This window comes from Trachymyrmex cornetzi, unplaced genomic scaffold (assembly GCF_001594075.2).
Source record: "Trachymyrmex cornetzi isolate Tcor2-1 unplaced genomic scaffold, Tcor1.1 scaffold117, whole genome shotgun sequence".
Classification (NCBI taxonomy): Eukaryota; Metazoa; Arthropoda; class Insecta; order Hymenoptera; family Formicidae; genus Trachymyrmex; species Trachymyrmex cornetzi.
In genome coordinates this window covers 1,070,919-1,098,731 of record NW_017295730.1, presented here as the reverse complement: position 1 = coordinate 1,098,731, position 27,813 = coordinate 1,070,919, and the positions used below count along the sequence as shown (strand labels likewise).

The window sequence follows — 27,813 nt, the reverse complement described above, 5'->3', positions numbered from 1 at the left end:
ATACTACCATGTTATTATTACTAGTAGCGCCAAGTGTTTTTACATGAAAAATTTTTCTATTTAAATTAAATTTTTTCATTTTATACGGTTAATTCTTTTTTTTTATGGTAACACTTAAATTGAGTAAAGTAACGCAATTTTGTGATAATGTTTTGTATAACGTTTTGAGGGAAAATTAAATAAACACTACTTTAGTTGGAAGAGGAAATGTCTTTGAATGATTTAATTTACACTTTATCAATGTTGTATTTGAATATTGCGCTACTATTTAGGACCCAAATTTGATTGGCTAGCTGATTGCTCCATATTGCCGTTACGCGCATCGACTCGCCTGTTTTCTTCCACCATGGACGTCAGCTCAACAGCTCGTCGTCGGCCGTGGGAGACAACCTTGATTACTACATCGCGCGGTCGACCACCACGTGAGGCGGTGGAGGCGTAACGCTCCGGATCCGAGCGTGTCGAGCGCGAACATGTTCCGGGACGGCCAGTATCTGGAGGTGATCAAGGTATCGCGTGCAACAGCTGACAACAGCTGGTTGTCAAGCGCGCCGCGCGCGCGCGCGTCTGTTAAACATCTGTTGCGAAAACCGGGCGATATGAGGTCTGTTTTCTGTGACTGAACTAGTGTATACTTTTGGAACTTAAAGTGAAATAGGTATATATTTGATATTTGTTAAAAGCGAGAAAGAGACTTCTAGTGCAGTCTAGTGCAGGAACAGAAAACAGACCAGGAGTGATTTTCCTCTCGTCTCCTTTTCTCCAAACCGTCGTGAAATATTGCCTATAATAAGTGAACGATAGAACGTACGATTCACCCTTTGAACGATCGAAGATAGGAGATAGTGTCATCACAATTCGCTCGTTTTAATCATCGCGAGTTAACAGAACGTCTCATTAATTTTCTGGAACGAACACGCAGCGATTTGTATAGAGCTTATTGCTTATATCGGTATCGCAACGTGTTCGCAGGTCTCGGACGATTGCCTGGCGACTGCCGTGGTCACCGTACAGGAAAGAACGGTGGAGATCAAGAATCAGAAGGTCATCACGAACAAGTGGCTGCAAGTTGAGGACTGGGCGGCTCTCTATAAGATATTGGAGCGAGCGGTTCTGCGAAACGGCCGCCAGGATGATGGATCGCATCGTGAAGAACGGGGATGCGAATGGAGAAAGTTGACTCGTCAGTTGGAAGTCACGTAAGAATGCAATCATTTTTATTGTCATTCAAGAACTTTCGATTGACTTTTTTTAGCGAATTGATTGGATCAATTAAGGCCTGATTCCAACAAAAAATGTAAGTTTAATTTTAATTTAAATTCAACTTACTGTTTATTTTCTTCTAATGCTTAATGAATATTCACAAATTAATTTTGAAAAAGAAGACAGAATTGAAAGATTAAAAAAAATCCAAGACGACTATAATAATAACTATTATAAATTTAAGTTTTTTAAGTTGGAGAATTCAGCTTACTTTTTTGAGAAAAATAAAGTAAATTAATAAATTAAATATGTGTGCTTCGCGATTTACTTGCTAGTAATTAATTAAAAATAATATAAAACAAACAATCCAATAGTCCACATACTTATCCTTTCCAGGTTCAAAAGTCTCAACTCTGATTTGGTCTTTCCCCAGACAAATAAAATCCTAGTTACATCCATACTTTATCGATGATTAATTTATCGAATGATGACCTATGTTTGATTGATTATAGGATAGGATTGTTAATTGTTTTTATTGTTTAGCGCGTGGGAAAAAAGATGGAGATAACAGTGAATTAAAAACTCATTGGAAATAATTCTGCCAGTTGAATAACGTCATTAATTAAGTTAATCAGAATTCAATCTTATATTCATGATGTGTATCTTGTCTGAATAAAACATTTTTATAACAGTTTAATATTAAAAATAGGTATGCATTTCTTAAAAGTCGATGATAAGTTGAGTTTGTTACATATAAAAACAATATTCTGTAAGATTACGAATCGTTATTCTATCGCAATCAGGAATTTATACATATATATATACGAATATGTATATAATAATAATAATAATAACTCGCGAATTTCGTTTAACAGGTACACTTTCGAACATCCAGAAAACACAAGTGGCATGCCGTCTTTACTCACGATCAAGGTACACGTGTCACCAGCCCGGAAGAAACCGGTGAAGCGAGAACTTGGTGAAAAGACTTTGAAGAAGAGTAAAGTGAAAACGAAGGACACAACGAAACGAATGAAACAAGAAAAATCTCCCATTCAAACGTTGACAAAAATCGATCGATTGAAGAAGACATCGAAGAAATTGGTGCAGACTACCCTGAAAAAGACTGAGACTCCGAGCGTTACCGTGAAGGAGCAGAAAGACCTGAAGAGGAAAAAGTGTTCGACATACACGCTCTTCGAAGATTTAGAGAACGCGCCGTTGGAGGAATACATCCCGGACGCACCGAAGACAAAGAAATCGTGTTCGGACTTCAAATACATTCCCAGTCGGAAAAGCGCATTGGAGAATATGCGATTAACGTTGAACGAATACACGCCGACTCTGTGCGAAGGTAAAAGCCTCGTCGCAGAAAACGTGAGTTACGTACCGAACTCCGTTAAGAAACTGGAGACAAATTACGAGATTTACGAGCCATGCGCCACCACAGAGATACCCGACAGCGTTTTCGAAGAGTACGTGCCTAATTCCAAGGGTCTCAACCCCTCTATAGAAGAGTATGAGCCTGACTTCAAATTCCCGAGCAAATTAATGAAGTTCGACGATAGTTATGTGCCCTCGAGCGTACGACGAAGCGTGTCCAATGACTCGAAAAAAACTTCGAGCAAGCAAGAGAAGTCGAAACTGCAGAAATTAGAGGCTCGTCGAAAAGGGGTAGTAGACAAGAAAAAGATGAATCTTTTCTCGTGAGATACATACGTGTGAAGTGCTCAAACGTGGCCGTAAGCGACTAAAGAAAGTTTTGCAAGGAGAGAAAATAGATTTTGGTACGACTGACGTCTGTAAAAAGTATAATTTATCTTAACTCGATATATAAGACTATATATTACATTATTGTATAGTGATATCCGTAATAAAATACCTATTCTTGCTAAGTACAATGATATCGATGAATTAATTATTAACGAATGTCATTTACGATAGCTTGAAATTGGCGCGAACTAGCTGTCTTATTTCCATACTATAAAATTGATTATTCTACTTCCGAAATGCCAATTTCCTAATGTCTTGTATCAGTTTTGTGCATAGATACATCATGGAGTCACTTAGCGGTTATCTTCGGCCTCGCTTGGAGGATCTTCCACCAAATTCTTTATAGGTTCGTATTTGTTTCCTGCCATTTCTTCCTTGGATTCTTCCTTAGATTTCATTTCAATGTTATCTTGATTGAGTTCCTCTTCGTCATCAGTATCATCATCGGCACCTGGATGAACGGAAACCTTATGCGTCGGACTGCCCATTGTCTGCATGGTTCCCGGTTTCTGCCACATCTTTTGCGACTCCTGAAAATGACAAAGAAATATAATTATTATAATGAAGAAACAATGTACGTAAATCAATTTACAAGTAGAAATTACCTTCATTCCGCTGACTTTCTCCATGTAATAATCGTAAACAAACTTAGCCATGTGCGGCATATCCTCGATCTCCATCGGGACAGTTGAGAACACAGTATCGTTGGGTCGCTCGGTGGGATAGAGTTCCTGTGGCAGTAGTTGTAGTTTCAACGGTCTCTGCATCAATTGGTTGAACGCTGGTGTCAGTTCAAAACAGTTCTTGAAGAGAGATACGCGAGCGAAGACATAGAGACCGAGACGAGCACGAGACATCGCCACCACTAAACGCCTCGCGTCCCTCAAGTGACCAACGGCGCGCGTCTTAACCAGAGATAGCAAGATGTAATCGTTTTGCTGACCTTGGTACTTGTCAACAGTTGTTACTTTGTTCGGCCGGCCTATCAGAGGGTTGTTTGCGCACCGAATGTTTATTACATCCCTTATTAGATGCTTCTGTCCGTTATACGTAGTCAGGATACTGATCTTGTCCGCCGGATATCCTAGCAGACGCATGTACATGAACACCGCGACGCAATATTCGGCTTCAGCGAGATTCTGATAGAAGTAAGCACTAGGCTCGCTCTCGCCGACGCCGTTGAAGTCTTCGACGTTCACTAGTTGGAAGTCGTACAGGAAACCGGCGTTTGCTACCAGATACTCGGGACTTCGCTCTACATGCGCCAAATTACCCAGTTTCTTATACCTCCAGTTGTAGAGATTACAAATGCTGGGTCTGGCGCGACCTTGGCCGTCGAGATCGACGGTGGGTACGCCCAGTCTTACGAATCTCGCGAACAGCGATTGTTCCATGTTCGAGTATTTCTGAAAGGCCATGTTTTTGATGACCGGCGGCAGCTGATGATGGTCCCCTATCATTATCCAACGTTTTAGGCGATTATATCCGTCTTGGGGATTTTGTAGTAGCAACGGTATGAAAGTTTCTATTTCCAAAATCTGCGCGGACTCCTCCATAAGAATATTGTCGTATTTGAAACCCATGTCAACAAGCTCGCGACGTTTAAGCGCTGCATGCGTACAGGTCATAGCAATTACTTTGGCCTCCTTCACGAGTAAGTACTTCGATCTGTCGAGACCCGATCGCAGTAATTCGAAAGCACGGAACTCGTCCAATTGCGTGAATATCCTCTCAATGTATCTGCATAGAAGATATCGATATGAGAAGCAGTTATAATTATTCATCTTATAAAGTGTTGTATTCACGATGCTAGAAATCCTTCCGAAATCTCGGAGAAAGAATTGACCAATCACATTGATCAAATAGCTAAATTGTTCAAATGTTATTTGTTAATTTTTTCTCCGTTCAAGATTTCAAAACGATTTCTAACAAGGCTTAAGAGTTTAATGTACGCTTTTTACCTAAAACAACTGCACGCAATCTTGAGGTCTTCTTCATATGAATTTCGCTTGAAAAGCGGCTGAGGAGCGTTATCGAAGAACTTGTGGAAGGGGAACTCTTCATCAATTATAGAAGATAAATCGGATTTCTCACTTGTGTGCTGTCTTTGCTTGACTTTGGCCTGAAAACGGTTCCATCTCGTGGACACTTGATACATAAAGAAGTAACCCGCCGTTTCGCACGTGTACGCGACATCGCCCTTTACATTCAAAGATTCCTGAAAAAAGAAATATATTGTAACAACTTGACATAATATCAAGCAGTACTGACAATTTAAAAGATAAATACCTGTAATCTTTGAACTTCCAAGAGCAAATCCAAACGTTTGGCAAGAACGTAATTGACTCTACCGTAGCGACTGAAATCCTTTTCCGTCTCCAAAGCCTCCTCTCCGTGACCGAGACGCAACAGATGCCGTTCGTCGATATCAAGGGCCATTATTTTCTCGAACAATTGATTAAGCGCTTGATTGGAATGTGTTACGATCAGCGTTCTCTGATAGGGAAAATTGTGATATAGATTCGAGATAATCTGTACAGCGACGTCCGTTTTGCCGGTACCAGGTGGGCCGACGACCAGCGTTAGACCTGGCTGCATTCCAGCTCGTATAGCTTCGACTTGTGTTGGCGTAAAGGGAATCTGATTTCTGCAACGTAGCAATATGTTTTTCTCCGTTCAAAAAATAACACGTTTCAACATGCTATTAATACACTACGCAACAAAGTGAATACTAAACAAAGTGAATACTTTTTCGGTTCGTTCGCTCTGTATGGACCTCTACTGGGCGGCACGTGTGGTTTAACTGTAATAACCTTCTTGATCGAATCATTGTTGTGCTTTGCGAGGACATCCTCGAAAATTATCTGGAACGGCCGCACCAGATTTCCTTCGTCCTCCGGATTCGTTTTGGTCTCGTACTGAGGAAAACTGGCTCGTAGATGATCGATATCGAGGAACGTATCGTTGAAGTCTATCGTTGCAATTTCATCTGGCATTCTATTGCATCAAACATTTTTTAGTGTTCAATTATAAAGATTACAGATTTAATAAATTTTGTTAGATTATTACGAATATAAATTGTGCAAACTATTACAAAAATGTTAATTTATTTTTCAAACAAATAATTAAGATAAATAATTATTACTTGGAAGATACTGACGGAATAACTGCAGAAGAGTATAATTACAGAAGAATATATCTACTAAATTATAAAAGGAATATATCTATTAAAATCTTAGACAGATTTGTTCATCCGTTTACAATCGATGCCGTTCCAAGCAATCAAACAAGAAATACACTATTAGCTTTATTATTGGTATGTATAGAGATAGATAATAGATAGAGATTACCTAGAATAGCATGCTGCACCCGGATCGCCGTATCCAAGGATTATGTCGTGCAACCAATCGGGCACAACGCATTCAGTATTCATGAGCTCCCTTATAGTCTCTAACACAGCTTTGAAGTTGTTCTCCTTAGGTTTACGCCTCATTATGATATTAAATCCCTCGTATACGTCTTCACCGCCATGACTAGCGTTGTCCATATCGATTCGATATTGATTACAGTCCAGCCACACTCTATAAGTGCGCGAATCACCCGGCAAAATCGGCCTCGGTTCAGGGCCATCCTCTATCACTCTACCGTTCGAGTCGAGCATACCCTCGACTTCGCATCCTCGCACCGTCGTTAAACCCACTTGTGGCACGAAGGGGAGTTTATGACTGTATTTAGTACCTGCGACAATACGACAATTATCTGAGAATTCTGATCTATATTATTATTATTATACGGGGCTATTATAATAAAAAAAATTTTATTGTTGAAGCAAAATCAGTACTGTTACTGTGTACGAAAGCGACTAAGCTTCGCTGACATAATCGTTATTTGATAGTAATAAAACGTGTTTTATTGGTAATAAAATGGAAAAATCTTTACTGTTTTTCTAACGAAATAATTTATCTTTACAAATACATTTTGCAATTATGATAGTTTTTTTTTATAATAAGATAATTAATTTATCTATTATTATAGCAAGTCATTAATTAACATTACACATTATTAATATATTATGTATGTCAGCATATTTTTCTGTAGGTAATTGATTCTTATTTATAAAACAGTTTCAAATTATTCTTTTTAATATCCATCTTAACTTACCGATAGGATTCGGCGGCTTAACTGTGATAAGAAAGCACACGTCGTGCTTACGAAGATTTTCCCATTCGGATTTAATTTCCTTACGAACGCTAAGATTTATGGTCACATCGGCACGAACTCTCGATGGCCTGTTTTCGCCGACATTAGGCTTAGCCACCTCGACCACCGCAAATTGCGTAATAGGTTGTGCCATTCTGGCCCATCCACCAAAGTAGACACCGCCGTCCTCTGCCCGCCTACAAGTGAAGAAAGAAGAAATATTATTACTTTTACTTTTGCGAAAAGAGAAGGTAACACGTTGATTTAACGTACCAAGGACTCAGTCTGCTCACGGCATCCTCAATGTCTTGTCGTATCTCGTCTGCAAACAACGATAATATTTAATGACTGATATATGTATTTAATCATAAATTTAGAAACAACAATGAATAACGCCGTTTCCATTTTTTTTTACTTTTTTTATACGTACATGTAGATTCTAAACGGAATAAATTAAAGTTTCGTAGAAGATAATCGTGCAACGTGAGGAACTGCAAGTTCAATTTTGGCAAAGCCAGACAGCCCTCGCCAGAAAAATATTCAGTCGGGACGATGCTCTCGTTCCATATGATGTTCTCGGTCGGATAAAGGGGCATCTCATTCAACTCTTCAAGCTGCGATCGCCTACGCTCGTGTCGCGATATCTGAAATTAAAATGCATGCTCTCTGAATTCAGACTGGCCCTGCTGGATAAAATCTCTCGCGGTCTCTCAATATTTCTTTTTTTTTACACCCACCAGCAATTCACGCAAAAAGTCTATATCCAGGCGATACCAATTCTCGTCCTTTTCTCGCTCCGTGGGCGGTACTAAATTCAAGTAACTCGCGATAGATCTCAATTTTTCTTGACTGAAAAAAAAAATTATTTGTAACGATTCAACGAAGCTAGTGCTTCACATGATTTTATACATCAATATAATTATTCTCTTCTAATAAATTATTTCGCAATATTATTTTCAAAGTTAATACCTTACGTATTTTTTAGGATAATCTTATTAAATGCAAAACTTACCTGAGTGAACCAAAATGTTTATACAAAGCATCTCTGACGTCGACACTGGCTACGTTAGCCAATGCGAAGCTTCTTAGATCCGGAAATTTCGCAAAAACCGCATTCTATAGAGTAATAAAAGTTAATAATGTTAATCTCAAGATTTCAAGCATTTATTGTATATAATATCCATGCATATCAGTATTGATGACGCAACTAATAGGATTAATCATAATTAAAATTCTTGTTTTACGATAGTACATCAACAACCGGTTTGGAAAAATCACACAACTTGTTAAAAGTAAAATACATACATGATATAAAAATCAAGGATTTGCTTATTATTTTACATATTTAAAAAATTATTCGCGTATACAAAATCATTTTTTAAATAGTGATGGAAATTCTTATGTACCTGTAGAGACGTAATTTTAGTGTAATGCAACTCCGTCATGTCGTGATCCGTCAAGGGATTGCCAGTTTCCTCGCTGATCTCGAAACGGGCATAGAACTTGAGCATTTCTAAAAGCTGCAATTAAAAGCGAAGTAAAGATAATCAAGCCTTATAGCGTTATAAAGGAGGGAGCTAATTAAACCCTTCATTTTTTATTTAACTTGTTTTCTCCCTTTCATTAAACTATATTATTGCTAAATTAAATATTAATGCTGCTAAATGCTTAATAAAATTTATCAATAGTTCTAATTTAAAAGATTTAATGTTTTTGTAGTTTATATTTTAGTTTATAGTGTGTTAAATCAAATTTTTGCCAAAAAGACTTATTATTTTCTCAACTTTGTCGGATTAATTCCGATTATTGTTTGTACTCGATCTGCTCGATCTGGTACGATCGAGCGTACATTATAGCATATCTTTTCTTGGTATATTTCGTGAGCACATTAAAGAAAAAAGTAATGCTTCCTTTATCCTCAAGAAAACAACTATTGGACCCTTAATTCAAATTAAATACTGGACCCTTAGTAAATCGAAAATCCATAACAATAAGGATAAGATAAGTTACGAGAAGAGTATGGTTTTCGTTTTATGGAGATACATGGCTATTCCTATATGTGATATAAAATCAGAATCAACAGAATCGTTGTATTTATAATCGTACTTTGACGTCATAGTCGACGAAAGGACTGGCCGTAGGCACGTTAATCGTTTTTCTCGCGACGGAGAGGTTTCCTCCTCTTCTATCCTCCAGAGAAATTTAAATTTCCTTTGACGAAGAATGAATGTTTATTTCCCATACATTTCATTCATAGTTTAAAAAATATTTTTAATCTTTTTAAATTTGTAACTTTATAAAAAAATGTAGACTACATATTTGCTTTATATTTTTAAGAAGATGGATTTAAGACTCTATCTGAGAAGTTCTGAAGATACACAGTTCTCATTTAAAACACCCTATATTTTCTATTGTTTACGTACGAAATGTATTATTACACACACACACACACACACACACACACACACACACAAAATTATTATTATATGTAACATATAATAATAATGACTTATTACATTTATAAATTTATTAAACATTATATATAATTATTATTATTGTATATATAAGGTTTTTAATATCTCTCTCTCTCTCTCTTAATAGATTTTAGGTATTTCCCATTACATTATAAGTAATAGCATCTATCATATTCTTTGAACAACTTTCAAGATTGATAGATTAATCAATTCACCTAATAGTATGCTTAATAAGCCACGAGCGTGCCAATTAATATGGTTCGTTACTCGTTTGCATGTTCCAGATATCAAACGACTCTTCGAATGCGATTAACCGACCGCAGTTTAAAGGAAGTATCGTACTGAACGTTAATGAGTAGTATATGAATAGTAATTAATCATCGTAATTATCAGAATTTCCTATCGTTTCACCGCGGCCTTCGTTCGCATGTGCGTATAATACAATAGCTCAGAAGATAAACTTTCAGAGTAGTTCACGGATGCATGTGCGTTTACGGGTGCATGTATCATCAGCATTTTAATTTCTGTGTATAAAAAAGATATTGAATGCATAACGGTATTACACTTTTCCAACACGTTTCTCTACCAGAATAATCATGCAGCGTGACGTTCGTAAACACTACGATACCACGCAATGCCCACAATTCCTTTTCCTCTCTTCTTAATTAATTAGATGTGTATCTTTTTACAGCATATTTTCTTTCTCGTATCATCCCTTCCTCAACAGCTTTCACGATCGCATCCGTATTTGCGAATCAACGCACTTGAAAAGAAATCTGACGTATCAGCGAATCATTGTTTTGATCTAGCCAATGTCCTCGAGGGAGTCGAAAGGTTCTACGTGAGGAAAAAGGCTGGAAAGGAAAAGAAACAAATACGCAGCTTGGTCACACTGCACGAGTCCATTCAAAAGTGGGAGAGGATTGGCGCTATCTCAACCGTCTCCACATCGTTGGTAAGCTCCGGAGAACAGTCTACCGTCACGTTCAGTTTCGCTCGCAGCGCAACAACGTGAGCTCCAACGCGACTCATTACTCCAATCGCTTATCAGGATCCAACCGTATCGGCCATCAAAACACGTAGACTTCTCTGTAAAAGCACGTGACACGCGTCGAGGGCTTTTCTCGTGATTTCGATAACGTGCATGCATCCTGTCTGGATCATTCTGAGCAAATAGGAAACTACCTTTTTCATCAGTTTTCGAGTAAAAGCGAAGGTCGAGTGATAAGAAGCCGATAAGGTCGTTGGAATCTTCTTCTCATGCTTCTCACGTTTGTAGCAACTTAAGGGAGGAAGGAAGAAGCACGTTGACAGGAAGGTATTTGCGGAAAATCGCGACAGAAGCAATCAGTAGTATCGAAATCGTGGATCTTGTCATTCAATTGCTGAGGAATTTTTCATAAGAACTACAGAAAGCAAACGCAATCGTTTCTTCCGTGACAAACGCCAGTGTGGCCTGCCAGTCCGTTGACCCTAGTCGTGTGTGTCGCGCCAAACAAGTGATTCTTCCCTTGGAGAACATTTTGAAGTTCGCGTTGCCGACAGCTTCTTTGGCGTCGCCCAACTTAGCTATCTATATCGGCGAGAAGCAGACTCGCTTTGTACATCGAGGAATCAGGAAATGCGGTAACGAGAGCGAGATGATGTCGTTGTCCGACGTGATTTATGGCAGGCAGCTGAGCACGTCATCAATCAGAGGTCAGCTTCGTAAACTAAACTTGAGTGTCCGCTTCCTCGTCTTTATGCGTCTAACTCTACTCCTTGCACGATGTTTTCACAGAAACCTCCTGTAAACCGGTTTTCTCTGCATCGATCATCAAGCTAATCAAGTTGATCATAAATTAATTAAACTGTCATTGCAAAATCATTTTCCGCTTCGAATTTGTTACATAAATAGTTATATTCCATTCTTTAAAGCTTCGCTATGAAAATCTTCCAGCGTGAAAAAGATCACACACACACATTCTAAAGTTTTCTTCTCATCTAAAATATCGTAGTTTCGTCAAGTAGGATTAAATATTCAAAAATCATTCATGCTTCGCATTTTATGATTTAAATAATCATTTATTCTCCTTATTTTATAAACACGCGTCTCGTGATCATGTTGTTTTCTGTCATTTACTTCATCATCAGAAACTTAGGGGAAGGTCGGGTGATATTGGACGAAAATTGTTTATCTTAGACACGAGTGCTAATATTGCAGTTATTGACAAACGTGCACATGAAGCCGGAATCTCTCCGAATTGAAACAGAGGCAATGTTATTTGCGAATTATTGTACACTTGCACTCACACTTATTGTGCAGCTTGCTTTATTTACGAAGTTAATTTCATCAACCAGTCACATTACTAAATGTAAGTGTAATTTTGTTTTAGTTCACCAATATAAACAGCATCTATTATTCTATTAATTGCGGGTTATATATTTTCATTTTTTAATATGAATATATTAAAAAATGTATTTACGTAAAATCATAAAATATAGTTCATTGGTGTTCTACAATGCAAATTCATCTACATAGAATTGCAATCATTCGTTTACAGCTAATATAATCCTAGCGATAGAACACTCGTTCGAAATCGATATTCAATTAATTTATCAATTATCAAAACCGGACCGTTATACAATGCATGATTATAAGAAATATCGTGATTATCGATAAAAAAATCAATTGCAATCTATCGTCAGTGTTTTCCGAACAAGGAAACGGCTGTACTAAAGAGAATTATTACTAGATAATCAATTCGCAATCAATATTAATGCATACATCATACGTGCACGTGTGTCTTGGGAGAAATATTTCGTTGTTACTTGGAAAACATAAATCCGCTTAGAGTCGTTAAGAACTAATATCAAGATAAGCGCACTGTACATTATTGTGAAAAAGTCGCAACCTTCTCTATAAATAAATGTAGATGACGAGATTAATACTTTATCGTGATATTTCGTAAAACTAATTTGATGTGGAGATATAGAGTACATTAAGCAAACTGTTTCGATTATCAAGAGCTTTCGTTTGTGTGCGTTTTCTGTTAATGGAATAAAATATCTCAAGCGAACGAACGTCACGCGTCTTATTGTTAGCCTCATTCGAATATCTTACCCGTTACTTATTCTTGCACTATCGTAAAAAACCCCACGCTTGTATTGTCCCCGTTTTTGTTTTACATAAATTTTATTATAGTTATGAGCAGCGGAAAATTTATCAATGTAATACTTTTCCTTTTTTCGTATGTTTACATACGCGATATGATAAGGACAACACGTGAGGCATAAAAGCGACAATTGTTTATTCCGCTCGCTCATTATACGTAATATGGCAATTGTATCTAATTAAACATGGACGGCGTTTACATCGCTTTAATTAAGTCGTCCCTGCAGCGGCGCATTGGCGGCAAGGAGGTGACGTCTGTGCTAATAGTTAATCTCACGATTTACTGAAAAGTAAAAATTATTTTTAATATCAAGTTTTTCCGAGAAGTTACATGACAATAATATTCGACGATTATTACTCTTAAAACGTGTTGTAAAACGCGTTTATAGATTCTGTTGATGATTTGCGATATAGGAAGTATCTTGTTCATAAAATTATAATCTCGATGTTTATCGTGGCGAGACGGTTATGATCGGGTCAGAAGATCATACCAGAAAACTCAAATAGTAGAGAGAGAAAGCAAAAGAATATATACGTTAACGACGCTAAGTCGTTTTGCAAAAATAATATCCGGCGGAGATTGCGAGACCGAGATATATCATTATAAATAAAAAATATAAATATATATATATATATATATATTGTCAAAATTAAATAATACTTTTTATTTCGTGAAAGGATTAACATTATATCGATAATAATAATGAAGACATTAACATAATAAAAAATTTACGCGGTATTTAATTTATGCGGTATTTATTTTTTTGCAATACGACGATATGATACACAGTAATTTTAATAGAATGAAAATTATTCGCTACATCAATTTGCGCTCTCTGAATTTCATGCCGTTTCAGCATGGCACACCCCTAAAAAATATCAAAAATGAAAACGCCATCAAACATCGTGACAGGATATACTTGCAGACACTCTAAATTTCTTACAGTAAAATCTCACTCCAACAAAGTGAAAATTTACAATCATTCTTGAAAAAAAGTGAAAATATTTCACTTCTTAAAAAAGAGTGACAATCTTGACTCTTTTTTCAAGAAGAAATATTTTTATTTTTTTTTAAGGGTGAAACATTTTCACTCTCTTGGAGTAAGATTTCACTGCAAGAAATTTAGAATGTACACATATGCGTCCGGTACACACGCACGCACGTGCTATGTAGTCCAACGCTGTTAATAAAGTGTTAACAGTTAAGAGTGCCGTCCCTCCTTCTTTCGCAGCGATTGTATCATATCGTACATCTGCCATTAGCACTAAACTGGGTTACCGGTACCATTTCTATCGTTCTTTCCATTACATCTCTTACTGCATTCTCCGGATCGGATCATGTGCTCGTTTCTCATCTTGTTTCCTTCAGGAAGGATGTCGATATACACAAACGGAGCCACAGGACGTATAGTGTCGTATCAAGCTCGATTTTCCCGATCTATAAAGAATCTCGTTTTATTTTCCGTTGAAAATCTTATAACCCCCGGATAACTCATGTGATAACACCGGGTCTAGTATCACCGATAAAAAAATGTTTTGATATCAGGCCGACCCTTGTGTGACGCATGCGGAAACTCACGCGTTACGTATTTTGTGTTAGAACGCGCAATACGTTGCATTTAGGAGCGCTATTAAAAAATATTATCTTAGTATACTAAACCCGTCATTAACGTGCAATATTATAGAAATAAGATATCTCGTAGAAGAGATCATGCTTAAAAAAATACCTTCGCATATACGAAAGCATTTACAATAATAAGATTGTTATTGGACAAATATTGTTATCTTTCCAAGAAATTGACCTGGAAAAAAAAAATTCTTTGTCACAGTTTCGCATTTGTAAATGTCATTTCTTATTGCTGAACTGTACATAACAGTGTATTTTAAGCTACATCTTCTTGGCAAGCGTGTCTCTTCACAGAAGAGTTGAGTCGACTGCATGTTGCATCTGCGCCTGAACAATCAAAATGCGACGTTTTACAGGTCTCTGGTTGCTGTGGTTCTGCCTGTTCGCGAGTTTGATCTCCCCGAGTTTATCCGTTAACGTATCATGCTGTCCAGAGGGAACGATATGGCAACGTACGTCCAATTGCTCTGACGGCACAAAAATCCGTCTAGACTGTTCGAGCATCTTCCTGATGGATCCTCAGCAGAGCAAACATGACAACTTTACTGTTATCTATGAGGAGGGCACCGCTTGGTTACTGCCAGACATCGACTATGAGAAAATCCCGCTTGACAGGTAGAATCTCCGCAACTATGGCGTGAGTTTATTTACCGATTGCGTTTATCTGTGAAGAACTAATTTATCATACACGGAAGAAGAAATAGAAAAAGAGAGAGAAAGAAACACACACACACACACACACGCGCGCGCGCGCGCGCGCGCACACACACACACACACACACACACACTCACACACACACACAACTGAATGTTGAGGAAAATCCTGGTATTCAGAAATTTTCTGAGCTCACGTAGTATCTCGATGCTTTATTATGACAAGTTATTATTGTGCAATAGTCCTACGCAGTGTTGTGTTCAAATAATCTATAATGGATGGACAAGTATCCGTGCCTAGTTCACGGCTGCGATTTTTATGTAATGGATCCTTTTATTCATTAGATTCTGCGTAGCCAAATCGGTGCAGAATGGTAGCGAGATTGCCCTGGTGTGCTTTGAGCATGAGCTGATAGATGATGGCGTGTCGAAGATGTGGAAGAACATGCTGATCTGTGTCGTCAGCATCATTTCGGCGATCTTTCTGATCGCCACTCTGGCGATTTATGTTATTTTGCCGGAATTGCGAGAGCTGCAGGACAAGGCGATGATGGCCGCTGTCACAACTCTGGCGGTCAGCTACACCGTCCTCTCCATTCAACACTTACGACCGAATATGGACGACGATGATTATATCATCTGTGTTTCTCTCGGTATATATATATATAATTATACATCTAATTATATGAATATAATTATTGAATTGTGATATAAAGAAATTTATCACAAACTTGGACATAAAAATATTTTTAAAAATTGCCTGGTAAAAATAGTCTCTCATTCATCTTTTGCTTCAATTCTCGTCCTTTTGATTTTTTATTGTTATCCAATCCATACATCTGCATTTTAGGATTTATATTATATTTCGCCTTCATGTCTGCGTTTTTCTGGCTGAACATCGTGGCCTTCAACGTATGGCGATGCGTGTGGTAAGTGCTAAGCGAATAAATCATCTGAGAAACACCGTTACATGAAACATTGTAACAGTCGTCTTTAAAAAATAATAGATATTTTACAGTTCGCATATACCTTTAAAATTTAATAATCTGTACAGGTTTAAGAGCTTCAAGATAAAGGAACAATCGCTTTTCTACGCTTATTGCGTGTGGGGATGGGGCGGTCCAATGTGTTTCTTGATCGCCGCACTGACGACACACCATATGTCCGGAAATCACTTGCGACCTGGTTTTGGCGAATATACCTGTTGGTTTAGCGGTAAGTTTCGAAGAAATATTCCTATTTCTGATTTAAAAAAATTCAGCAGGTGACTTTGCTGCTTCAACATTGTTGAAATATGATTCAACCCTTAAGTAGGTGCATCAAAGCCACTTTTTCTTCTGTTGGAAGCTCCAAAGCCACTTCAATCACTGTGTAATTTTGCCAGTGCACCTACTTAGCAGTTTAAACGTCGTTCATCAGTTCTTCTGATGTAGGATGAAATGTGATTATTTCGTGTCTATTACTTCACAGGCGCTACAGAGACGTGGGCGTACTTTTACGGGCCGGTCGCTGTTTTGTTAATATTAAACATGCTCTATCTTGGAATGACCAGCTGGCGTTTGTGGCATCAATATCGCGAGTACACGGGAAGCAAGTTGCGAATCATGCGATTTAAGTGCCTGCTATATATTAAATTGGTGCTCGTCATGGGTATTACCTGGATCTTTGAATTGTTATCATTCGCTATTGGATCGAGAATGGATGAGTTCTGGTAAGCAATCGTTAAAACATCCTGTCTCTGCATCAATGTCTATCAATTACTAGTAAAATCATCCATAAGCGTTCTTTTTCGTTAGGATACCGACGGATCTGTTGAACGGTCTGCAAGGATTCATCATATTCCTGCTTCTCGTTGCGACGCGGAAAAGGGTGCGAAAATTATTGGCGAAGAAGCGACTGTGCGGTATCGCTTTCCCAAAATCCTGGGCCGCATACGAAGACGAGGAGTGCGAAGCGGTACTTCCCGAGGAGCTCGAGCTATCTCAACAAGGCTAAGGCACTCTGATTTTTTTTTCAGAATCATGACGCGGGTTAAATGTGAGAAATATTGCCTACAGAAAGACAATCCAATGATTTATTTGTAAATTATCTATTGGATATGGGAATAAGTTTCCGTCCTTTTTTTAATGAAAAAGATGTATTTATTTAAACAAAATAATACAAAGTAAGTTCATTCAAAGTATGCTCCATCAGAAGCGACAACTTTCCCCCACCTTTCAGGTAATAAACAGATTCCTCGAAGGAAGAAATCTGGTTCTTTTGAAGCGATCCATTTATCAAGCCATTTTTTGATATTTTCATAAGAATTGAATCGCTCTCCAGAAAGGGCCGACATACATAGCGTTGTCACGTAGCAGAATCAGCTTATCGTGCCTATTGTCCCATTCCTATTGTTTTTGTTTCAAAGCTTAGTTCAAACAAATCGCTTCGAATGAATATCAACTACTAGGCTCAAAAGCTTGAACACACACCTTTCAAATACATGTATTGCCGTTTTATCAAACACACAAGCAGTGCTACTAACGACATCTCTCTAATGGGCGGAAACTTATTCCCATACCTAATACAATTGGACATAGATAATGCGACTATTGTCAAATTTTTAATTAATTTAATTCTATAAATAATTCATTTGTAGTTACATTTTATTTTCTAAATATTTTCATTAGACATGTGAATATTCACATAGTCTCAATTATGATAATCCATTATTACTCGTGGCTTAGTTTATAACTGACAATATTACTTTATCTCTTGTTAACATACGTTATTATCATCTATTCTTTTATTCATATAGCGCTAGTATAAGAGCGACATAAAATTCGACATTTGTCTGTGACAATGAGTTAGGTAATACAAATGTATGTTTTAAATGCGATTGTCGTGAAACGTGTTGTTTTCACAGCTAGTGTAATGGAATATATTATTATTAAACACTGTATAAGAATCTCCGTAAACGTTATGTAAATGTTGGACCGAATTACTGTATGTGTGTGGAGCAAAACTCATGGAAAGAATATAACGAAGGATAATTACTCATCAGTGTATAATATCATTTCACGCTCGTGATTCAATTACAGTTTCTCGTTTAAATCACTCACGGAAACGTGACGACAACGTCATTCATTCCCACATTCCTACGTTTTCCTACGAAAATGCGTAAATCCGACTCATTCACTCGTTGTTTCACCTCCACTACCAACTCACTATCAACCACAATCGCGAGTACTATGCATGACGTATCGCGTGAATCTTCAACACGAGATATCTCGCGTGCGGTGAAAACATTGCGCAAGTGAATCCAATCATGATTTTAACGAATCTCTAACAGTGGAACATTAAGGCATAAGCTATCATAAGCTATCAAAGTAATCGTGAGCAATAATAAGTTGCGATGTAAAAGTCGCTTGTATTCCGAGTCCGAAGGCAACTGGACACTTTCACCGTACGTGGGCGAGACAATAGCTTCGCGTATATTAGCATAACATGTGCGCATCAATTCAGGGTATCTCTTACTAAAAATCTGATTCACGCAGTGAATAAGTTTAGACAACAGGTTTGTTAAAATTGTCGCCGCAGGCACATTAAATATATTGTAAACACACAACTGTGCGCTTGTCCCACTTCCATTAATTCCGCGCGTCATTCATTTCGACATACGTTCATTAATTTAAATTGTATAGAGCGTGCCAGATTCAGAGGGTCTTTACTTGTGGATTCTTTGACTAGTTCGAAGCTGATCCTTTAATAAACTAAAAATGTCAAGGATAACTTGTGGCATTAAAAATTAGTAAATTGCTTACCAATTTAATACGTGATATTACTACTCTGTTCTGATAGCATTTCAAGACCGAAAATGATTTCGGTGCGCAGTTTGCAGAATTGGATATGTACACTGAGAAAAAAATGCTGTTGATTCAATTAAAGTCTATATTACCGGGCTGTCACTAACATAATAAGTGATTAATTCATGTATATTTTTATTGACATAAAGGCATAAATTATTATTTCAATAATCAAGGCCTTTATGTCAATAAAAATATACATGAATTAATTACTTATGTTAGTGACAGCCTGTAATATAGACTTTAATTGAATCAACAACATTTTTTTCTCAGATATATAAATTCACTCTGAATATTTAAATATCAAGATTTGCTTTCACTGAAAGTGGATTTATTTCTCTTAATTAATTAACAATTATTCATATTCTCTTAATTTAAACAATATCCATGTTATATCGATTAAAGAATTCATGGATAAAAAGTGGTCCCATATCCTGTGCAAGCATGTGTGTTGCATTTCGCCAATAGAGCATTATAAATGTATCAAATAATGCCGCGTACAACAAACCTGATTCGTGTGGTGCATTCTTGTTGCTACTAAAACAGATGCTTAGTACCAACAACACAAACGAAATTTGTTAAGCAAATTAGATTATTCCGAGACAATCGATGTCATTGAATGCAACCATTCAACTAAGCAAGATACAATACAAAAATTTTTCATGAAATGTTTGTTAACGTGCAGAAGTGTCATATATTGTTTCTCAGTCTATAAATACACAATAGATATTGCTATTTAAACGCAATTCTTTCACGATAAAAATTTCTATCAAAGCTACGTAGAAAGAAAATTTTTATTAAATGATAATTCCTATTAAAGCTTTCATAATTTTCAGCTTTAAAAAGATAAATATTATACTGGACTTTGAAATACTGATTCATGCCGTTATGCGAAGAAAGATGCATTCGATATAGTTAGAATTTCGTGTCTATGCTTTTTTCTTCGTTTTTATAATTATATAAAAATGACTCAATAATAAAATAACGTGTCTGTGATTAATGAACGAGTGTGTAATTGAACGACCATTTGAACAAAAGGTGAATTATAAAAAATTAGAGAGAAAAAGGGAAAAGAAAAAAAATAATCTATAGATAGATGCAGTTATTGTCTCTTTATGTAAGTGGCTCGTAAGTAAATATATATATCACTTGATATGTGAGTTTACAATGACTCGATTGTTCAACGAAACGAAAGAGAAGCGAGAGATGCGCCGTTGTCATATATAATTCATTGAAAGCGTAAATAGAGCATGTTAGCGCACACTGCGTGCGTCTTGAGAATGACCGTAAAGAGAGTGGACTGACAAGAAGGGGAGAAGCCAGTATAAATTACTGAGACTCACAGTCCGGAAGATCTTATTTATCTTTCTGAGAAGAATCATTATTGGTCTATCTATTTTTAGCATTGTTAAATCGACAAACCCCACAAGGAATTTCGTGAAATCCTTTCTTTAAGTGTCAAATAAGAATAAGTGTTGATAATAGACAATATAGCATTTAGATAATGGATACTTTTTATTTGGATTTCATTTATATTCCAGCATACTTAATTTTCATTCACGTGATAATACAAACATCTCGCCAAGAAAACTGAAGACATTTTTTAATTTGAGTTCTAAATATATATAGGTATACACATGTATAACATTTGACCGTGATACAATGTTTCCTCAGAATATATGAATATATGACGTATTTTATGTACCCCATTGCGGTTTCATATTGACGTTCAAAGAACAAGTAGCGAATCAATAATACAAAGATGGAACGAGAAGAAAACAGGAAAAAGATGCCGAAGAGCGCGATTGCGTATTTGCGAATTCATGCAAATACCACAAACTTATATACGTTAATACTTATGACAGTATTCGCGAGAAATATCATATTCTTGTCATGCTTTGTATTTTGTCTAATTCACCTTGTGATAATTCTGACAGATAAGATTAAGATTTGTATCGCGGAGAGAAATCCCTTTTATATCGACAATGCCAAAGGCTAAATGTGATGATAATTTCGATAAGGATAATCTCATAAGATAAGATCGTTTAAAAAAATATATAAGTTTTGAGTAATTTTTCCGAGTAATCAATATTGTCTGATAAGACAAATATCAGTCTGATTAAAACGACTTGTCCCTTTCTTAAACAGTTCTTACATTAATAAATAAAGTTCTTTTAATAAATCCGATAATTTAGTGCTATATGTGATTTATTTATTGATATAGCTATCGATAATTCTTTGACGTTTTCAACGGAGATTCAAATTACTAATATTGTCTCACTGATGACAGACAAATACACTTGTATGGGTTTAAATTTAAGCACACATAAAATAGATACATATCCAATTGTTATATCAAATATCAAATGCCTCACATGTTTAAAAAAAGTCTCATTTAGTACTTCTATATATTCAATAAATATATCTCATAATAAATGTGAGAGTTCACTCAAAGAAAAACATACTTATAGGTGTGACCTTTGTAGTTACTTTTTCTCTGAGTGTAGAATAGAATAGATATATTAAATTTTTTTATGTATAAAACTATATAATGAAAGCACATTAATTCCTCCATGATAAATCTGATAAAAAAAAAACAAAATGACAAGAAAAAGCGTGTATCTTACAGACAGAAAGGACAAAATAACGATTATTACACAATATTATGAATTTTTTTAAAAATTAAGACATTCAAGAATTCAGATTGTATCATCGAAAGTGAAAACGGAGCGCACAAAGGCGCGTGTGAACGCAGCGCTGACGCGCGCCGTTGTGTCTTTGGAGCAGCTGGAATGAAGGTAAACTCGCTTGTGGCCGTCGAGGCCGTCGAGGGACGCAGAGGGGCTAGGGAGGTACAATGCAGCGAAGAACGGGAATGTCATGGCGGCGGACGCTGGCAGGGGTAGCTAGGTAAGTAACCAACCGCGGAACGAGAGGCACTGGCGGTGAAGCCAGGTATGGCGAAGCAAGCACGATATGCGTCACGATGAGTTGAGTGAATCACGGATGAACGCTTCATGAAACGATCGATCGGCTACACGGACGCGGCAGTAACTCTACTTTACTTTTGACGGCGAGGAAGCGAAAGAACGTGTGTGCAAACGAGTCCCCGCGAATGCAAACTTAAGGAAAAGACCCGCGCGCGTTTCGGCGTCATGTATCCAAGGATCGTGTTGCTGCTCATCGTTGCTTGGGAGACGAGGAACGTGTTCGCCGACGCCGAGACGCGACCCGCCAGCGCCGACACGACAGTGAGAATTGGCAAATGTTGCGAGCTCGAGGAGTTGTTGGTGGACGACCGGTGTACACCACTGTCGGAGACCAATGAGACCAACTGGGTACCAGAGTTCGTGAAGGAGCGAGACGCAGCGGCAAGAACGGGATACGTTCCTCTTGGGCCCAGGTACGAGTTGAAGATTGGACGACCCAGATGCGACTCCGACGAGCATCAGTGGCATGTGTACTACTATCCATCTGGGCCAGATCGGCTGTTGATCCTGCCGACTGGTGTGTTGCGCCATTATATTGTTGATCTGACAAAAGGCATGGATGAGAATCGCGGCGTCTACGGCATCGCGATGTTGAATGTCGATGACGATTATGATGACGATAAGGAACACGCGAGCATACACTACGACTATCCGTTCGGGCATTACTGTGCCGACAAAGTTGTGCTCAGCGGAGATCGGATGGTGGCGACGTACGCTATGCTTTGCGTGCCGGATGTTGCTGTACGCTGGACCGATACCAACTACCTAATGAAGCATGCCATCAATCCTGCCTTCCACGCAGTGTCAATGGCTTGCTATCTGGTCGTCGCGGTGGTCTATTTCGTGCTGCCACAGTTGCGCGACCTCGTCGGCAACATCATCACCAGCATGGCTTTCTGTCTCATGGTCAACCAATGTGCTTCTACCGTCAGGATATTTACAGAGTTCGGCAATCACGTCAGCTTCTTGATCGCCGGTACGTGAATCGTTTATGATTGCTTTCGCTTAACAAAGTTTCGAGAACAACAAATCATTTTTTTCGTGTGGTTGAGTCACACGCAATTCTGCGATCGCGTGGCTTCTTGAGAAATCCTTTTGGAACAGGGAGATGCAAATGATTCTCGGTAATATTTTCCTGTGACGAAACCGATGTGTCGATGTCTGATTATCTCTGACGTATTTAATAACGCTCAATTAAATTCTCTGACGAAATAGCGTTTTCTGTAGAAAGAAAAATCTAGATAATTCAAATTTATCACAAAAATAGTTATTGCGCTTAAGAATGCAGCAATGCAGTAATTGATGCACTGTTGCTGCATCGCACACTCAGCAAAGTTGAGACATGACTTGATATAAATTATTTTATAAAATTACCGTGGGTTATCTTCTCTTGCATGCCGAGGCAATGAAATTTACGGTCATATCCTTTTCATCTCAAGTGCATTAGTTCCATCTGCGAGACACGCGAAGCCGAGCGGCTAAAGAAACTCGAATGAATCATATTTTAGCGCGTGACGGAAGGACCAATTAATAAGTGCGACCGCTCGAACGACCTTCTGCTGCGAAAGCAAATTACAGGACAAATTTCCAGGCCGGATGTGTGCTAGGAAATACAATACTGAAATAATTTTCGTCTTTTTTTTTCAGACACGATCATGTACGTTTTTCTGATGGCCGCTTTCTTCTGGCTCGGCGCCTTGGGCTACTACGTGTGGAACACGTTCAAGTCGCGCAACGTTTTCCTGCGGGTAACCGACGGCAGGAAGTACTGTTACTACTCGTCCTGGGTCTGGGGTTTGACGGCCTGCTTAGCTGCCACGGCGATCTTCGCGCACTTCGCCCTCGAGACGAACAAGCCCACTGTAGGTGGCACGACTTATCCCGCCCAGGAGACTGTAGGCTGGCTCGGACTCTCCGTGATATTCATGTGCATCGCATTCACCATCGTGATCGATCTGTGTCTGATACTGACGACTGCAAACAGGATCAAGCGGATGAGCACGTACGGCCGTATTCATCACAAAATGAAGTACAGTTTTCGGATGTTTGTTTTTCTCTACGCAATCATGAGCGCCGGCTGGTTCTCGCTACTGCTCTCGCAATTCAAGTACGACGCTCTGATATACTGCCATATCGTCATGAATCTGCTGCAGGCACTGCTCATTCTCTATGTGTGTGTATTCGGCCAGCGAAGAGTCACGTTTCTACTCGGGAAAACGTGCAACTGCTGCGACTCTGGTGACAACACCGAAGGTCTCGACTGGGGCGAGGAGATGACAGCTATCAATGCGGGTTATTAAAGCGCTTTACGAACAATTATTTGTGTTACGAGCGTGAGCTGTATTCGAGTCGTGATTGAGTGATGACAATAGCGTTTAAATCACGATTAGTAAAACACACATCGCTCGTAGAATGAAGAGGAATGCATATAACATGTTTGAAGCGTGAGAAGCATTCCATACAGTCGTTAAAGTACAAGTATATTCGAAGATACTGAGAATATATTCTTTGTGCTTTTTTATATCGTACGATCATAATCTCAGAGTCATAGCTCATAAACGTATATCTTTCACGCGCAAATTTTACCAGACATATATACCATAGATATATACGCATACATATTGAAACCAAAAGATATTCTTTAGAAAGTGTGAAAAATGCGTGGATATATCTCTATTTCAGAAGGAAACAGTATTATGCGCGTACCAGCGTTACTTTAGAGAAGTAAACATGAAACGTGCAAGAAAAGAATATATTAAGATACATATACGTCGGAGACAATATCGGACAATGCAGCAATATATTGTAAATAATGATGCAATAATCAAATTAATGTGCAAGTTGAATATAAGAAAAGTCAGGAAAGTCGACGAGGCATTGAAAAATTTTATAAAATTAAAAAATTTATAGTGTCATCATATAAAAAATATATGATGCGTTTTGATTATTGCGCTCGAGCCGACAAACGATGGCACTGATAAAATTGCGTACGTCTTTCGTATTTCATGTTTGGTGATTATGCGTGCCTTAAAACGAAATCAATCTCTTGCCTTATAAAAATGTACGCTTATCGAAACATTTTTATCACTTCACAATTTTAACACGTCTAGTATCTTGCATTTATCCATGTTCATAGCGTATCATGTTGCCACAAGTGTACTGATTTAGATTTTAATCTAAGTATAAAATCGATTATATTATGCAATATCGCTAATTTACAGACAAGTTTGCCAGCGGGCGTGTTGCATAGTATAATTAAAATATGTGTCACCGAGTCTCAAATGATCTTATACTTTTAACGGTATTTGTGTTTAATATTTATATCTATATAGTAAATCGATTTTTTGTACGAGAGAGATATTAAATTCGCTAAATGAATATTCGAATCAATATCGTAGATTATAAATTATTTAACCTGCCCTATTTATATATTTTACGATAACAAACATATTTAGCAAACATTTTGCGACGACTTACCTGTCCGAACAAACTTCCCTCTGGACGATGCAGCAGATTAGATAACTGACAACGCACCACCAGATGATTGTCATCCATGACAGTATTGAAGAAACGTCTGGTAGGAAGTAAAGCCTCGAGGTCGATGACCAGCTCCAAAAATCTCTCGCAGTAACGCACTTTGTCCGGAAGTACAGGTCCTATTAAAACCATATAAAGTTGTTAATTGAAGATAAGTTTGAAATTCTTAATTTTATTGCTAACAAGATTTAGTTAACAGACTCACACTAATATATGAAAAAAGGGATCTCAGTCAAATTGGTTGAAACTATGATATGTTTTGTAGCTTATGAGATATTGATTGCTTCTACAGATATTTACTATAGCATCATTGAAAGTTAAAATGTTGGGTCTAATTTTGCTAAAAAACTTATTTATATTACAATTTGTTTTGTCATTATATAAGCATCTATGCAGTTAAGTTAAATACATATTTAATCATATTGGTTTCCATTACTAATTATAAGTAGGTTTTTCTCAGTGTGTACAAGAAAGAAGGATAGAATGGGTGTAATGTAAATATTTGTCGGTACGTGAATATCTGTGTCAATGGCTATTTAATGTTTGACATTATTATGTTTGGATATATATAGAAGAAGGTCACCGATACCGACATACCACTTTGTTTTTAGACAATATTTCTTAAACAAAAGGTAAAAATATAACTTCAAAAACATAAATACAAAGTAAAAAGTATCTTCTATCAGATAGTATAAGCAATTTTTATAATACTGTTTGCAATTTTGCAATAATTAAGTATTTCGTAAGTTATGCAAAAATGAGCGTCTGACAAAATGCGCTCCAAAACTGACATAGTAGGTAATAATACCAACATTCCTATTTTATAAATAAAGATATATCCTAATCTGTAAAGAAAACTAATTTATGAAACTATAAACATTTAAAATGACATAATATTATCAATAATACAGTCACTATTATTTTAATTACGCAATTTTCAAAAGAACACTGTAAGAATTTTCTTCTTGGATTCATAGAATTGATTTTTAGCTGATTTGGTATAAAAATAAGCCACAAATATATGAATTATGAGTTTGTACTTCTTTAATTAGCTAAACAAATCATTATTTTATTAGTATTAATAAAGTGCAATAGCTAGTTTCTGAAAAATAAGGGGGTGTTACTTTAGGAGACCTATGTCAGTATCGGCAACTTTCCTTTAAGTATATGCCTAAACACAAGTACAATTAAAAAATTATACCATAGATAAAGAATGTTATATTAAGTGCTTATACAATTAAAAAAACAAACTGTAGATAAAAATACTTTTTAGTCTAATTAAACTCAAAATGGTAATTTTTTCAAATGGTGCTATAGAAAAATCTATTTATTTTTATGATTTTGCTTATAGACTTTTGATCAGGATCTTATAAACTGCAAAATATCATGATTTCAGTCAGTTTGACTGAAATCACTTTTTGCATTCTGGTCCTTTTTGGCTTTATTTAAAAAATCGAGAAATATATTTTTCTAAAAATACATATAAAATTTAATTGGATAATATGTAGAAAGATACTCATAAATACCTTCTGCAGGAATCGTTTCCAATATCGTCATAAATTTTATCATAAGTTTGTGCAAGAATTTACGTTCCCATTCGAGTCTTTCTTTATGCTCGAGATTATCTTTTTTCCTTATAATTTTCCAATACTTCCTCCATTTTGGATACTTTCTAAATTCGAGTTCTCGTCTGCCTTGCTGCAAGGAGATCCACATGGATAGTGACACCAGCCTTTTGGCTTCTTCTCGAACCAAAGATACTTCCATAGAGTTGAAGCAATGATTCAAGAATACTATCAACGCCGTCTGTTCCTTCAGATTGAAGTCCATTATACTTTCTTCCAAGCACGCCTCGAGAACATTTTGAAAAAATCCGGCGAACTCTGCCGGATTCTTCTCAAACGCCTCCCACACTTGCACCCGCTCCCTAAATTTTTCATTCACCATGACGACGATGGACATGGTGTGCTCCCGCGTGGCATTCTCTGCCTTGTAATTTGACCAGAGAAAATTCTCCAAGTACTGGCTGAACTCTAGCATCATGATCCTCCGGACAGAGAACTTGGACGCACATATTTCCTGTACATAAATGTCATCCACTACTTGCGAGTTGAACGCCAGATGTGTGTTTGTGGTGTGTGGTGCCCAGTATTTATTCGCAAGCTACAAAACAACAGAATCACATAAACAATATTTTTATTTTTAGACCGTATATGTGAGAAACACAATCAATACTAGAAATTTAAATGCCTATTACGGTCGAAGCTGGATCTTCGTTGCTTTTTAAAATAATTCAATCTTGAATTACTAATATATACTATATATGTACTTGCATATATACCATATTGTAGTCTTT

The 27,813-nt window shown here is 37.2% G+C and overlaps 4 protein-coding genes across 6 annotated transcripts in view; 3 read left to right on the top strand and 1 right to left on the bottom strand.

The window, feature by feature from the left end:
- The first annotated feature begins 307 nt into the window (after window positions 1-307).
- Window positions 308-3,315, top strand: LOC108765444 (uncharacterized). 2 transcript variants are annotated; one of them, XM_018514182.1, is made up of 4 exons: window positions 308-500; window positions 973-1,199; window positions 2,079-2,990; window positions 3,241-3,315. In XM_018514182.1, the coding sequence occupies exons 1-3, from the start codon at window positions 474-476 to the stop codon at window positions 2,911-2,913; spliced, it is 1,089 nt and encodes a 362-aa protein (XP_018369684.1). In that variant the 5' UTR covers window positions 308-473; the 3' UTR covers window positions 2,914-2,990; window positions 3,241-3,315. The 2 variants fall into 2 exon arrangements, with proteins under 2 accessions (XP_018369684.1, XP_018369675.1); XM_018514173.1 differs by having other exon boundaries at window positions 309-509.
- Window positions 3,005-27,813, bottom strand: part of LOC108765388 (intron-binding protein aquarius) — a 26,894-nt gene continuing 2,085 nt past the window's right edge. Inside the window, exons 3-16 of the mRNA XM_018514082.1 lie at window positions 26,984-27,620; window positions 25,398-25,576; window positions 8,583-8,696; window positions 8,189-8,292; window positions 7,914-8,025; window positions 7,607-7,820; window positions 7,450-7,498; window positions 7,138-7,373; window positions 6,327-6,714; window positions 5,725-5,973; window positions 5,266-5,623; window positions 4,938-5,194; window positions 3,582-4,716; window positions 3,005-3,506 (exon numbers count right to left, since the gene is read on the bottom strand). Of these exons, the coding sequence (XP_018369584.1) occupies window positions 3,270-3,506; window positions 3,582-4,716; window positions 4,938-5,194; window positions 5,266-5,623; window positions 5,725-5,973; window positions 6,327-6,714; window positions 7,138-7,373; window positions 7,450-7,498; window positions 7,607-7,820; window positions 7,914-8,025; window positions 8,189-8,292; window positions 8,583-8,696; window positions 25,398-25,576; window positions 26,984-27,620 (4,269 nt within the window). The 3' untranslated portion in view covers window positions 3,005-3,269. The remainder of the gene's footprint in view (window positions 3,507-3,581; window positions 4,717-4,937; window positions 5,195-5,265; window positions 5,624-5,724; window positions 5,974-6,326; window positions 6,715-7,137; window positions 7,374-7,449; window positions 7,499-7,606; window positions 7,821-7,913; window positions 8,026-8,188; window positions 8,293-8,582; window positions 8,697-25,397; window positions 25,577-26,983; window positions 27,621-27,813) is intronic.
- On the top strand, window positions 10,408-17,208 carry LOC108765434 (G-protein coupled receptor Mth2). Of its 2 annotated transcripts, XM_018514152.1 has the most exons (7): window positions 10,408-11,348; window positions 14,788-15,046; window positions 15,431-15,738; window positions 15,936-16,014; window positions 16,140-16,300; window positions 16,556-16,796; window positions 16,882-17,208. In XM_018514152.1, the coding sequence occupies exons 1-7, from the start codon at window positions 11,291-11,293 to the stop codon at window positions 17,078-17,080; spliced, it is 1,305 nt and encodes a 434-aa protein (XP_018369654.1). In that variant the 5' UTR covers window positions 10,408-11,290; the 3' UTR covers window positions 17,081-17,208. The 2 variants fall into 2 exon arrangements, with proteins under 2 accessions (XP_018369654.1, XP_018369663.1); XM_018514161.1 differs by lacking the exon at window positions 10,408-11,348 and having other exon boundaries at window positions 14,883-15,046; window positions 15,442-15,738.
- On the top strand, window positions 21,641-25,271 carry mthl5 (G-protein coupled receptor Mth-like 5). The gene is made up of 2 exons (XM_018514141.1): window positions 21,641-22,896; window positions 23,568-25,271. Exons 1-2 carry the CDS (start codon window positions 22,086-22,088, stop codon window positions 24,218-24,220), a joined length of 1,464 nt encoding a protein of 487 aa, XP_018369643.1. The 5' UTR covers window positions 21,641-22,085; the 3' UTR covers window positions 24,221-25,271.